This window comes from Bombyx mori, chromosome 16, assembly GCF_030269925.1.
Source record: "Bombyx mori chromosome 16, ASM3026992v2".
In the NCBI taxonomy this organism is placed as follows: domain Eukaryota; kingdom Metazoa; phylum Arthropoda; class Insecta; order Lepidoptera; family Bombycidae; genus Bombyx; species Bombyx mori.
The window spans coordinates 5212825-5226848 of NC_085122.1; the positions used below are offsets into that span (position 1 = coordinate 5212825).

General features: G+C 41.3%; 2 protein-coding genes across 7 annotated transcripts in view; one reads left to right on the forward strand and one right to left on the reverse strand.

Moving 5' to 3' along the window:
* LOC101739927 (calcium release-activated calcium channel protein 1) overlaps window positions 1-14024 on the reverse strand; it is an 87916-nt gene that overhangs the window by 25913 nt on the left and 47979 nt on the right. For 2 of the 5 annotated variants that reach the window (XM_038016215.2, XM_012692781.4), the window contains exon 2: window positions 8264-8348. In XM_038016215.2, coding sequence (XP_037872143.1) covers window positions 8264-8305 — 42 coding nt within the window. In that variant the 5' untranslated portion in view covers window positions 8306-8348. Of the gene's footprint in view, window positions 1-5991; window positions 6354-7488; window positions 7527-8263; window positions 8349-14024 lie in introns of those variants that run through there. The other 3 variants (XM_038016219.2, XM_062672972.1, XM_004928850.3) reach the window with 3 other exon arrangements.
* The window catches only part of LOC101740063 (methyl-CpG-binding domain protein 4), a 59087-nt gene continuing 54283 nt past the window's right edge, over window positions 9221-14024 (forward strand). The window contains exon 1 of one of the 2 annotated variants that reach the window (XM_062672978.1): window positions 9221-9430. The gene's annotated coding sequence lies outside the window, so the exon portion shown is untranslated. The remainder of the gene's footprint in view (window positions 9431-14024) is intronic. The other variant, XM_004928851.4, reaches the window with a different exon arrangement.

The following is a 14024-nucleotide window of genomic DNA, read 5'->3' on the forward strand; positions in this document are numbered from 1 at the left end:
ATCCGGTGGAAGATAAACGGACGCGATAACGATCGGCGCGTGTCCCGTCAGTGAGATTCGGCACACTGATGCTTCGATATTAGCGAGCGCGGGAGGATCGAGCGGGACGCAATGCAGGGCTCTTCTATAGTAAATGACGGTACCACCACCACGGGCAGAGAGCCTGTCGTTCCTGACCATGTTATAGTTCGCGATTTTAGGGTCACGGCGCGCGGGCTTAAGTAGGGTCTCCTGCACTAAAAAGATATCAATTTGATGGTCACGCAAAAAGTCAGAAACCTGATCACGTTGATTTGCGAGACCGTAAGCGTTAAAAAATCCTATCGTCACGGATAGGGGCTTTATTCTACTTATATACGCCATTGATTACCGGCGGAGTGAGGGGAGGACGTACGTATTTAATGACGCGTATACGTCGGCGTATTCCTGCACAACGGCGATAAAGTGTTGTGCAGTGGAGGCAGCGCGAATGGCGTCGCCCAAAGCGTTAACGCGCTCAAAGTTGATCGACTGAAAGAAGTCGATCGCTAAAGCGAGATTTTCGGACGAGGTCGGAGGGCAAGTCGCGGGAGAGGGACGAGTCGCGGGGGCAGGACGAATCGCGGAGGAGGGAGTTGTAGCCGTGTTCGTGTACGGCAGCGGTTTCGCCCAGGCCGAGACACTGGGCACCGCCGCCGGAACGAACGCTGGCTTAGCCTGCGACGCAGAGGGTGCCGAGGCTTTGATGTCTGGGCCGGAAGCTCGGAGGCGGTTTTGGCGGGCGACGCGGCGATTTATTTTCGGGGCTCGGGGGCATCCGCGGTAATTTGCGGGGTGACCCTTTGTGCGACACAGGACGCAGCTAGGCGGTTCCGTCGCGGTTTTTTGATCGCGAGTGCATAGGGCCGTGGCGTGATCGCCTAAACATTTGACGCATCGGGGGCGCGCGTGACAGTTACGGGAAGAGTGCCCATACAATTGACAGTTATGGCACTGGCTAGGAGTGCCTTTTTTATGGGGGGCTTCGACAGCGATACCAGAGAGCCTACAGACGGTCTGTGTGTTAAAGATTTTCTTACCCTCGGGGGTAGGCTGGAGAGCGACTAGAACCATATTATATGGCTCCCTACCGCGACCGGTGTGCATACGGTGCACAGAATTCACTGGTAGGCCTTGTTCTAACAGGTCGGCTTTTACGAGCTCTACATCTAACTCTTTAGGGATTCCGCGTATTACAACGCGGAGTTCGCGCTCCTCCTGAAGCGTATAAGTGTGGAAGCTTATACGCTCCTTACGGAGGTAAGAGGTGAGGGCCCTATGGTCATCAGATGAATGCACCTTTATTTGGATGCCGTTCGCGAGGTTACGGGCATTCATGAAATTGATATTTTTGGCCTTAAGGGCCAGGGAAACTCGATCCCAAGCTGCCTTCTCTTGAAGGATTACCGGAGGAGGGGACTGGGTTTTATATTGTGCCACCGGACGCGGCGACGGACTGGCACGGGCTGGAGGCGCAACGGGAGTCTGGGGGCGGGGGCGCGACGCGTTCGCGGCTTTGCTAATTTTAGCGGCCGCGGGAGCTCGAGACTCCGCGGCACGCTTCTTACCCTTTTGTACCAGGGTAAATCCATCCGTCGATGAGGCGGGGGCGAGGTCGACCTCCATCTCCGAGTCAGAGTCGGAGGACGAGGAGGCGGACGCCGGTGACCTACGAGCAGGTGTTTTGGAGGGCACGACGGAGGCCGCGGATGATCGCACAGCTGGAACGGTGGCCACGGCGGACGACGCAGCAGTTTTACTCGCCAGTATAGGCGACGCGGGAACGGCAGGCACGACGGAGGTTGCGGTGCTCGATGTAGAAGCTTTGCACGCAGGTACAGGCGACGCAGGAGCAGCGAGCACGGCGGAGTCTTCGAGAGAGCTCGCAGTGTGATTGGCCTTGAAAGCCAGAAACTCTGAGGCGAGCTGTGGATGATGAAGTCGGAGGAATTCCGCGAACACAGCGTCCATGATCGCTGAGTGCCCAGGTGGGGCGGCCCCGGGTCTTGAAGACACTCGCCCTGCGGCGAGGCCCCAACTTCTCGGACCTGAGCGGTTCTATTGAACACAGGTGGCGATGCGGCACGATTACTACAGGACAAAGAAAAAACACAACAAAACGGAAATAACAAAAAGAAACAAAACAATTAAACACTTCCAGGAAAGCAGTTTGTCGGCAGATGTACCACGAACACAGAAATAACAAAAGGAAACAAAACAAATAAAAACTTCCAGGAAAAAACACTTGGTCGGCAGATGTACCACGAACACAGGCCGCGCGAACAATGGCCGGGCTAACAAAAGCCGGGCGAACAAAGGCCGGGCGATCGAGTGGTCGATGGGCACGTCCGCACGTGACGGGTGCCTCTATCGGAATGGTGAGCTTGTCCTCTCATCTAAGCAATAAATAAATAAATAATCTCACAAATCTTAGGATACGCAATTAATCTATGGTATTCAATGTCTATGCTGGCATTCCGCTTTTAAGAATCCCACACCAATTATCTAATAAGCAGTAAGATGCTATAAAATATTGTCAATGCAAAATTGGATTTGTTTATTTAAAATCTTACATATCTTAACTTCTCAACTGATCATTAGGAAGTTTTGTTTGTCCAGATTCTTTTATCCAGAAAAAATTTTTCTTTTTTTCTACATTAACGCAAACGAAACCGTGTGTCAAAGCTAGTATTATTATTTGACCGATCGTCGTGTAGGTACCTATTAGTTTATGATCTATGGTTAGCTCATTGTTTGAACTTGCTTGAAGTTCGTATTATAATAATAATATGTATAAACCTCAAATGACGTGAAACTAAATGAAATTACATACAATCGGTAGGCAGCGGCTTGGCTCTGCCCCCGGCATTGCTGAAGTCCATGGGAGACGGTAACCACTCATCATCAGGTGGGCCGTATGCTCGTCTGCCTACAAGGGCAATAAAAAAAAGAAGGATTTTTTTTGAAAAAATATATGTCTGATTTTAATCTTGCTCTTACGATCGCTACATAATAAACTACACGGAAACAGATCTTAAATATAATTTTACATATTATATTTCGAAAGTATTCAGACAAAAGATTTCGTCATTCAACATAATTGTATATTTTCATAGTTGAAAACCAATTTGCATCTATCAATTTACATCTACCTCAATTTACACAGTCCAAGACCTTGGGGAGACATTAATACAAGAAACACCACGTAATTAGGCTGAGAAAATATTTCATTTTTATATAATAATTAACAAGTAGTTTTGAAATCCGTTAGCAAAATGTAATTTAGAACAATATATTAGCTTTTCGAAACTCGTAGTGAATCGTAGCGTAGGATCTTATAACTCCGCCTGTGTTGCCTGACATCAAACCACATTTTAATGCCGCATTATTTTAACTGGAAGCTCAGATTACAATATTGATATGTGTCTATATTATTAACTAGCGACCCGCCCTCGCTTCACTTCGGAAACATGAAATTTTTCCCGCAACATGAAGCCCGCCATGTTGCGCGCAGTACGACTATAACTGAGGGCGACGCCGCGGGGCGAAGCTAGTCTAAAAAAATATAGCCTAAGTTATTCCTTATATCATCAGCTACTTATTAGTGAAAGTCTCATCAAAATCGATTCAGCCGTTCCAGAGATTAGCCGGAACAAACAGACAGACAGACAGACAGACAGACAAACAAACAAACAAAAATTGTAAAAAAAATTATTTTAGTGTATGTACTATATTCATATGCATGTAGTAAAAAGCGGTTATTTCAATACTACAAACAGACACTCTAATGTTATTTATATGTATAGATAAAGGGTTAAGTGTTTCTTTCCTTCTTAATTTAATATCCTATTCTAATAATTTTTTTGGCGCTCTTTTTAAATTCTTTTCACATGTTACTATGGTGCCATATTTATTGGTTCCCTTTCAGGGACACTTTTTAATACACTGAGATGATCCTCCTTACTTCTACGCTCGATATTAAAAATTTATAAGATATCATTGACATTGGATGAATTCTTCGTTCATTATAATGAATCAATGATCGAATTATTTCCATTACGACAGAAAGATTCAAAAAGCAATAACATTGCAACACGTGCTCATTTAATAAATTTTAATCATAGGAAATCCCACAGTCTTTTTCCTGCGGCCGAAAATTACCTGTTATCGAATAACGATTGGGGATAAAGTATCACACACGTACGGAATACAAAGCTATTGGTGACGACAAGGAAAAAAATACACTATTTTTCATAAAAGATGCGTATGTACCTATATCATTATTTCCTTTTGTTATTTTTTAATCTGTAGGTATTCTTAGAATTACTTTAATTAAAATGCAGACTGTAATCTGTCAGTATCGTATTACAGTTCTGATATATTGGTATTATAATAAAAAATAACGAAAAAAAAACGCTTGTGTGACCTTTAAGTCATGTATTTATTTATTAACTAATGTTAAAACTATCCGCGGTAACTGCGCTTTTTAGCTTACTGATTTTGTGCGACGTTACACTAAGTCATTAATATTTTGTAAATATTATGATGCTCACCGAGATTAAATAATTAAATAAACAAAACTCTAACTCTGTTTTTTTAGAACATCTCAGATGTGATCTAAAGGATAACAGAGTTATCGGTACTGTAGTATCAAGCGATGCGAATATGCCGGCGTTTGAATCTCGTAGGCTGATATCAGTTTTTGTGAGTAGTAAGAAGAAACTCTTTGTTCGCACGTTTTACGGACGACTTCTAATTACTAATTACATAAAGCCGTATCTTTTCAATGGGTAGCGGTTCCGAACCGGCGGTAGATTCTGCGAGGTACTGCTCTTACTAGGGCTAGTGTTAGCAAATTCTCTCAGATTGAGCCCGTGAGCTCATATACCCGTCCGCGCGTAGCTAGATTAGTCCCCTGGCTACCAGCGAATAGTTAGGGGGAAAATGCATAAGCGGGTCAACGAGCTCACGGCCCACCTGGTGTTAGTCGGTTACCGGAGCCCAAAGACATCAACAACGTAAATGCGGCCATACATCTTGAGACATGAGTTCTATGATAAGTCTCAGTTCTATAATACAACGGCTGCCCCACCCTTAAAATCAGAACGCATTACTGTTTCACGGCAAAAATGTTAAGTAGCCTTGATCAAATTGAATACATATCAGATTCACATTTATTAATTAAATTTGCAATCTATCAAGGCAAGCCATCGACACTCATATTGATGCGTATCTTTCGTTTTTTTTTTTAAATAACTTGTTTAAAAGAAACTCTTTTAAAAGTTTTTTTATTATGTTATATAACTAAAGTGGCGGATGAAAGGCGCTTGCATGCAGCAGAGATGCGAATGTTGCGATGGATGTGTGGAGTAACGAGAATGGATAGAATACGGAATGAATATGTTAGAGGAAGTCTGAAAGTGGCACCTGTGACAGAGAAGCTGAGAAGTGCGCGTTTGGGATGGCATGGACATGTGATGAGACGAAATGAAAATGAGGTTGGTAAGAAAATGTTAACTATGAATGTGGAAGGATATAAAGGAAGGGGTAAAACTAAGAAAAAATGGATGGAATGCGTGAAAGACGATATGGGTAAGAGGGGAGTGAGCGAAGAAATTGTATATGATAGAAGAGTATGGAACGAGAAAACATGTTGCGCCGACCCCAGGTAACTGGGAGAAGGGCAGGATAATGATGAATGATGATGATGTTATATAACTGATGGAAGTTTGTCTTGTGAGCCCGCACGGGTAGGTACCCACTATCTTGCCTATTTTTGCAGTGAAGCAGTAATACGTTTCGGTTTGAAGGGATGGCAATTTACCATAAAATTAAGACAAGGTGGGTGGCGACGTTTACGTACTTGATGTGCTATGGTTCGGTACCACTTAACATCAGGTAAACTATGAGCTCGTTCATCCATCTAAGCAATAAATAAATAAAATGCGAAATAAAAATATGAATCATACATACCGAGTAATGGTTGTAAATATCTAGCGAACATCCATTTCACATGAAACAATCACCAGGGAATATTGTGAATGAACGATAATTTATCGCTTTACCCACTTTTTTAATTTATTTAAAACTTCGGAATCTCCGAGCGGAATAATGCAGCCGCGAAATTTAACCAAACATTATCGAGAATATAAAAAAAATCTACAATTTGCGAAATCCTCGAAAAATGTACATTGATTGGAATTTGTAAACTGTATTCAAAAACATTTATGTTTTAATGAAACCGTACTTTGCTATGACGAAAAAATCGCATACAAAAAAAAAGTTTTATTTAGACCTACACGCGAAATCACAAGCGTTGTTCTTATCGAACTATTTGTTATACTGCACGACTCGTATTTACAAACTGAAGGTTAAATGTGTTCGTAATTAGCTTTTACGCGATAAGATTTAATGGTTTAAACAAACAAAATTTTCGCCTGAGTAGGCATATTTCGAAAGTGACCTTAATACCCATGGATGACGCAGTCCAACTTTTTCAAGCATAACATCACATCTGTGTGCTTAGTGCGAGTTTTTTAACGTTCTCGATAGCGTAAAAGTTAACTCAAATTTGTATGCAGTTGAAACAGCGCCCCTGGCGGCAAACGTAGGCAATCGTACTAACTGCATACAAATTTGTGTTAACTTTTACGCTATCGAGAACGTTAAAAAACTCGCACTAAGCACCCAGATGGCCTAGGCCAAAATTGATGCTAATAAAAACTTTTCGAATACATTTTACTAAATAGTAGACACATTCATCTATGCATACACATAAACATCGCATAACAAATGTTCATTGAAAACAATTAAGAGGTAACTGTTTTCGCTAATACAGTGAAGTCAGTTTCAGTGTTTATTACAAATGTGTTGCCTTAGTTTTCTTCCGCCTAAAAATTGCTCGATTGACCGACGGTCCGAATGATATTGTCCGAAACTTGTAGCTGTGCAAAATTAGCTTGAAATTGTTGTTACTGAGATTCAGGCATCTGTCAAATCTCTTGCCCACCTCCACAAACATATACAACACTTATAGGTTACCTACAACTAATATGAAAAATGGACAAGAAGAAGAAGATACTCTGAAAACATTTTAAAACCTACGGTAATTTTTGCGGTTTTCGTAAATCTTATACATAATTAAAAGTACGGTTTAGTCTCGGTTTTTTTATCGTCAACTAAATTATTTCTAATGGTCTAAATACTGAAAAGTTTTCGTGTTCACAGACGACTAAGCCGCTATTCGTCGGCCTTTGAGTGTTGTAGGTACTAGCTCAGTTAAATAGTAGAAATAATATAATAATAATAAAAAGAACTCGAAATTAAACCGTAAAAGTAGATATAATTATTTTGGAAGCGGTTTATCGACACATAAATAAATTGGAAACACTGGAAGTTATTATTATGGCAACACATTAAAGCAAACAAATGTCGTGTTAAGTGCTTCGAACAAAACAAAAAAAAACTCACGTAAATTACGACACTAACATACAATCGAGAAAAAACTCTAAACGTTCGCTGTAATTACTCTCAGTTCGTCACTAGATTTATTCAATGAGGTTTGGTTTGATACTGAATAAAGATTGGAGTACTTCCAAAATTGACGTGGCACTATGTAAAGGTATAGATAAATACTGAGCTATTTAGCTAGCATCGGCTAATGCTATTTTTGATACTCTTTATTTGGCAATGTGTGAACTTTAAAATTAATGATGCATTCAAGATCTTTGATATATTATAGTGGCGACAACGACGCGGAAGCTCTTGCACGTGGCCGCGTGTTGAAACACTAAAGGTACTGTAATAAGGCTGTAGCAGGAAGCACTATGCGGATACGATGTGGCTTGCTATGTTGTTGATGCAGGGTGTGGGGAACCATACTAGCTAGGGGAGCCGCATTGATAATACGCTGGCGCGGTGTGATGTAAAGGCTGCCATTTCTTAAGTCACCAGCTTATAGGGATCTTCCATCGAGCGGCCGGTATTACTCTGTGGATCGACAGTCCGAATGTTGTTCGGAACTTTCATTTAAATTTGAGAGCTTTTTAAATGCCGTTAGCGCGATTCAGCCCTGGTATTTACAGATACACATATTTTTTATCAGTTGAAAAAACGGTACACGAAGATTTTACTACCAACGGGCTGAGAGCCCACTTAATGTTAAGCGCCTATCAAAACTCATAGAGTTAACTATATATATGGAACCATCATGAATTTCAATTTAAAATGGACATAAACAACTTACATTGTCTGGTACCTCCAACATATTGATTACGCCGGCTATCATAATTCGACGGTTGCGAAGGTCTTTAGGCTGGTCTCCACAGTACCTGAAATTGTAAAACAAATGAATTTTTATATCATATATAAGCCGATTCGGATTGATTGGTATAATTAACAGTTCAGCGTTGTGAGGTTCGTTAGCCGAGTTGACAGTCTGATTGTAAGCGATCCCAAGCATCTAACAACTGCAATGTCTATACTAATACTAGTGATGATATAAATTAGGAAAATATATGGTAAAAATAGTTAAAAAAATGCGAGGTTTGTAAGCTTCTTCCTAGACCTTCCTTCAATAATTCGGAAAATATCTGTAACAAAAATATCTACTCCAACCGGGAACCGAACTCACACCTCGAAACAGTAGTTAGCAACACTAACCACTATACCAACGTGGCGATTAAGCTTAAAACAAAAGTTTAATTGCAGAGCGGCGTTAAAATTAAAAGACATACCTACACAAAAAAAGAAGTTCGATTCCGAATTGGGCACCGAAAGTAGCACCATAAGCGTAAATCAAAGTTGATGGGATAATCATATGAAAAAATAGAAAAAGATAAAAAGAAGCGAAGCGTTATCGCAAATTGTTGTGTTAAAGTAATTTTATAAAATAGTTTTGCTTGACCTAAATTGTGTTTTAAACAAGTAATTTATGCAGTTTTCGCTAGATGGCACTACTTTTGTTTTTTAGTTGTATTTAATGGCCATTGAGAACGTTATTTTTTTACTAATTGGTGAATCCGCTAACTCTCAATGAAAAATTAATTGAAATGTTGATTTTTGATCACAGTATGAATAAGAGTTTTTACTGTATTTAGAATTTTTATGGGGATTCAAGGAATGTTATCAAATATAATACTTAACCTTAACACATGCCTACCATAGCATAAAGATTTGCCTGTATGAGCAATATTCCCTTTGCCGACACATTTGAACAATTTTTTTGTGGTTTCAAAATAAACAATTTTTTTTGAATCTTTGTGAGAAACAAACGCTGCAACGCCTGCAACACATTACTTAATTTAGTCGAATTTCAATTACTGGGGCCCGGGGGACCACTAGTTACCTTAAATCGGCAAACAAGTTCACGGCCCGACTGTTGTTAAGCTCTTATTGGACACTGCTACAAATGGTACGTACTACATATTTAAAAATTACATACGGAAATCAATAACAAGTATTTTGTAGTTTGTCTAAACTAATACAGAAATACTTATACCTAAACCACAATAATTATCAGGTAAGTGAAATAATTTTTTGGTTACGCATTAACGAGATCTGGGTACATATTAGCTTTAATTAAATAATGTTGATCGAAATCTATAAGTGCACCTTAAGTAGTAATTACTAAATTTAATGAAATCAAATAAATATTACAAAAACTTTGTGTAAAATTTTAAATTAATATGTACACACAATTTTTAACACAAAGAACGGCTGAGGAGCTGTAATTTCAGTATGTACAATATCCAGTATTGTGTAGTTTGTACCAAATTTAGATACAAGAGCCTGCTCCATCCTCCATAATAAAAATATCGATGCTTGAAAGGCAAATGTGACTAAGGGACAATGCGTGAACTTTACAGTAGACTAATTTAAATCTAATTACCTGGAAAAAAAATTATTTTAACGAATCTAGCTGTAGTAGAATCTAGCTAGTAGCTGTAGGATTGAAATTATTTTAATAGACCTATAAATATATATTTTTTGCGCATCGAATATGGTTATTGCCTATCACTTATGTACAAAGCAGTCATTGTTGCTGAGTCATGTGGCATTTCAAGAAGGATGCCATCAGAGTTTGAGGGTTGATATTAATTTTTAGTCACAGTATGTAGTTAGGCGTGTATGGTCGCCACAGCATGAATTCTGCTGCACACAATATGAGGTGTAAGTTTCAAATGATTAATTCAAATAAAATATCAAATTCACAACAGGAATCAGCAGCAGCAAATTTATACGTATCCGAGAGCACATATTATATTTGTGTTTTTTCTTCACAAATAATATGCAATAAAAATCTAATACTATTGTGACCAAAATTGCCTAAAATATGTAAATACAATTCTTTTTCAAAACAAGCTAAATTGCTATCATGATGCCTTCATTCTTAAAATATAATAATGTTTTATATAAAATGCTAAATAAAAATACGACAAACTTTTGGAAAAAAACAGTAAAATCTGCTTTCGAAAAATTTTAAAATATTTCATGAAATATTTAGTAGTTTATGAATACTTAAATGAGATTAGAAATATTATAATATTGTCAATGTCAATTGTTCATTATTTGACAATGAAAAAGAGCGTTTTTAAAAAATCAAAGCTTTGATAAAGAAAATTATTTAATTTTTAGATTGATTTTATATGAAATGGTGCATAAATTATGCGCTCCATATTAACGCAATGTTCTTTTTTTTCAAAAACTTCCGGAATTTCGTTCCATTTAGTGATTATTGAACGAATTGACATAAGAGCTGTGGGGGGAGGCCATTTAAAGTGGCTGTATCTTACTTTCTAAGTCTGCCTTCAACCTTCAACCTTCCAAAGATTTACATTTAAAAATTTGAATACGATTACACAACAGTTCAGCTAGTAGAGGTTTACGAGTTTTGAACGAAGCCACTAGCTACTTGTCTTAAGTAGGAGGAATGTTATAAAGGGTTTTAGTGGTTATTATTATTCAAATGACATTGATATCACATAATGTATCGTGACGACATTCACATCGAGTAACTGCCTAAACTAAAACTAGGTGGAATCGGAGCTTATTTACTAAAATATTTTTTTTATTTTTATTGCTTAGATGCGTGGACGAGCTCACAGCCCACCTGGTGTTAAGTGGTTACTGGAGCCCATAGACATCTACAACGTAAATGCGCCACCCACCTTGAGATGTAAGTTGTAAGGTCTCAGTATAGTTACAACGGCTGCCCCACCCTTCAAACCGAAACGCATTACTGCTTCACGGCAGAAATAGGCAGGGCGGTGGTACCTACCCGCGCAGACTCACAACAGGTCCTACCACCAGTAAAAAAATATATTATACTACCACTACAGATATTATACGACAAGAAATGTTCAGGATCTTAATCCATAATTAGAGAATAGTGCCTTTTGGATAACCGATGGGATTAAGGTGAAATACGTATACGTGAAATTAATTTATTGTTCGACATTCATAACGTTTTGAGTTACATTTTAATTAGCAAACTTTACACAGCTGCTTAGGGAGCCGATAATGTACCCTTTTTTTTTTTTTTTCGGGCCGGGGGCCGAACCTCCTACGAGGTCCCCGCGCCTAGGGGGCGCGCGGGGTATGTGAGACTCAACGATCTGCAGGTGTTGAGAGCAGATCGCGGGCCCAAGGATTTTAGGGCCCACCCACTAAACGACTCCCCTGCACTCTTACACCCGACGTCCGATCTCCGTCCGGGGTCAGAACCCGTTCAGAGTAGGGGGGTTCCCGCGGTCAACACTACAACCAGACACGCGGCGCCACCCCGAGGACGCCCGACCGACGGGTCGTCGAGGCGATAGTCGACGACCAACGACGTCGGTCTCCGCGGTACGGCGGCCCTACCAGGCCGCCCGGGCGGTGCCGCTGGTGTTCCGGGATACCCCGCTGGGCCAGAACCAGCCTGCCGGGTCGGAACGCGATACACCGCCGACCGGGTTGCTCTTCAACAGTATGTTCGGCGACGACAGCGACGACGAAAATGCGGACCGCATCGCAGTCCGCAGCCGCCGACGCGCCGTCCCGTCCTCCTGGTGCCAGCGCGCTAGAGTGACGGTAGCGTGCGGCGCAGCCTCAACCCCCTTAGGTCGCCCCGTGACCATCACCGGGAGGAGACTGCCTCCTCATAGGGGCTGGAGCTGGACAAACGCCCTCCTCCGAACCCCGGCTCGACGGCGGCGGCACGGCGCCGAGAGGGAAGAAGAGCTCTCCCTCTCCCGTTCCGCCGCCTCCTTCTGCGAGATGGTGGACTCGCAGAAGTCGAGCATCGCCTGCCAGGACTCGTCGCTGCCGAGCATCGTAGCCACGACGGTCGGAAGCGACAAGTCCGGTCCTATTTTTGCAACGAGGACGCGGCGCTGCTCCGCGAAAGCGGTGCAGTACGCGAGCGTGTGCTCCGCCGTGTCCTCGTTGCAGCCACTGCAGTGGTGACACTTCGGCGTCGGCTCCCTCCGGGCGACGAGGTGCAGGTAGCGACCGAAACAGCCGTGTCCCGTGAGCACCTGCGTCGCTCGGAAGGTGAGACGTCCTCGGTCGCGATTCACCCAGTCCGAGAGGACCGGGCGGATCGCCTCGACAGTCCGTCGCCCGTAGGTGGGGTCCGCCAGGCGGCGAGACCACGCCTCGAGCACGGCACGCCGAGATTGAAGTTTCCGCGCTCGGCCGATAATGTACCCAAGCCAACAAATGTCCCAAGCAATAACATCTGTTGTAACAGTCATGCTTTATTTTCTTGCATTATGCGCCAAACTGTCTGGTATTGCATTCATATTTTTCTAACATAAAATGTTGCTTGCTAATGAGCTGTATAAATAAACAATGCTAGTTGCCGTCACAGGGTCTGCCTCACCAGAAGAGAACAGGTATGTGACCGGCATTCCTATTGTTACTAGTTGTCTCATACTTTTACTGGTGGTAGGACCTCTTGTGAGTCCGCACGGGTAGGTACCACCGCCACGCCTATTTCTGCCGTGAAGCAGTAATGCGTTTCGGTTTGAAGGGTGGGGCAGACGTTGTGACTATACTGAGACCTTAGAACTTATATCTCAAGGTGGGTGGCGCATTTACGTTGTAGATGTCTATGGGCTCCAGTAACCACTTAACACCAGGTGGGCTGTGAGCTCGTCCACCCATCTAAGCAATAAAAAAAAAAAAAAAACCTATAATTCAAATTTTGTTTAAATATCGACGACGGAATGCGTTGTTTGCGCTTGCGGGTTGCTTAAATGCCTTATTTTGTTACAAAGAAGACACGTATACCTGTTCGAAGGATAGGATAGAATAGGAGAGTCGTTGTTGCAATTTTATTTTTAGACTTTATTTTAATCTGTCATATGAGAAAGTCTATTCTCGAACCACCCGATTGTACCAATCAGCCTTATATTTAATCTATGTTAGAGTTAATTTTGTACATCTCTAATTAGAGTTGTGGTAGAGATTAGGAATAGTGTGGATGCGTTGTTTTGCATTTACTTCATAGAATAAATCGTGTCACTCTTGACAGAGTAGTCTTGATCGTTACGTAGCCTTAGAGGGGGAAGGGGGCAGGGGGAGGTTGGTGCGTCTTGCTTCGCCATCTTGCAGTGACGTAGGTATAATACAAATTTAATATATATATAAATACGGTGAAAGCTAGTGTCATCTAAGGCTATTTGGTTTAAGCGACATTTTTGCAACTTGTAACGTTGTAGAGGTCTATGGGCTCCAGTAACCACTTAACACCAGGTGGGCTGTGAGCTCGTTCACCCATCTAAGTAATAAATAAAAAAATGCATAAAAGCCCTAGAAATTTATATTGTACTGTATCTCTAAGATACTGCTTTGGTTTATTTCACCTCATAACTAAAATATACTAAGGCGATAAGCGCTATATAATGAAAAATACAAAATAACTGCGAAATGAATTATTTCTCACGTGTGTACAATATACTTATACTCTACTGAAGTAATGAATGATTATGTAGTTATCAAGAAATTAAGATAACGCTTTA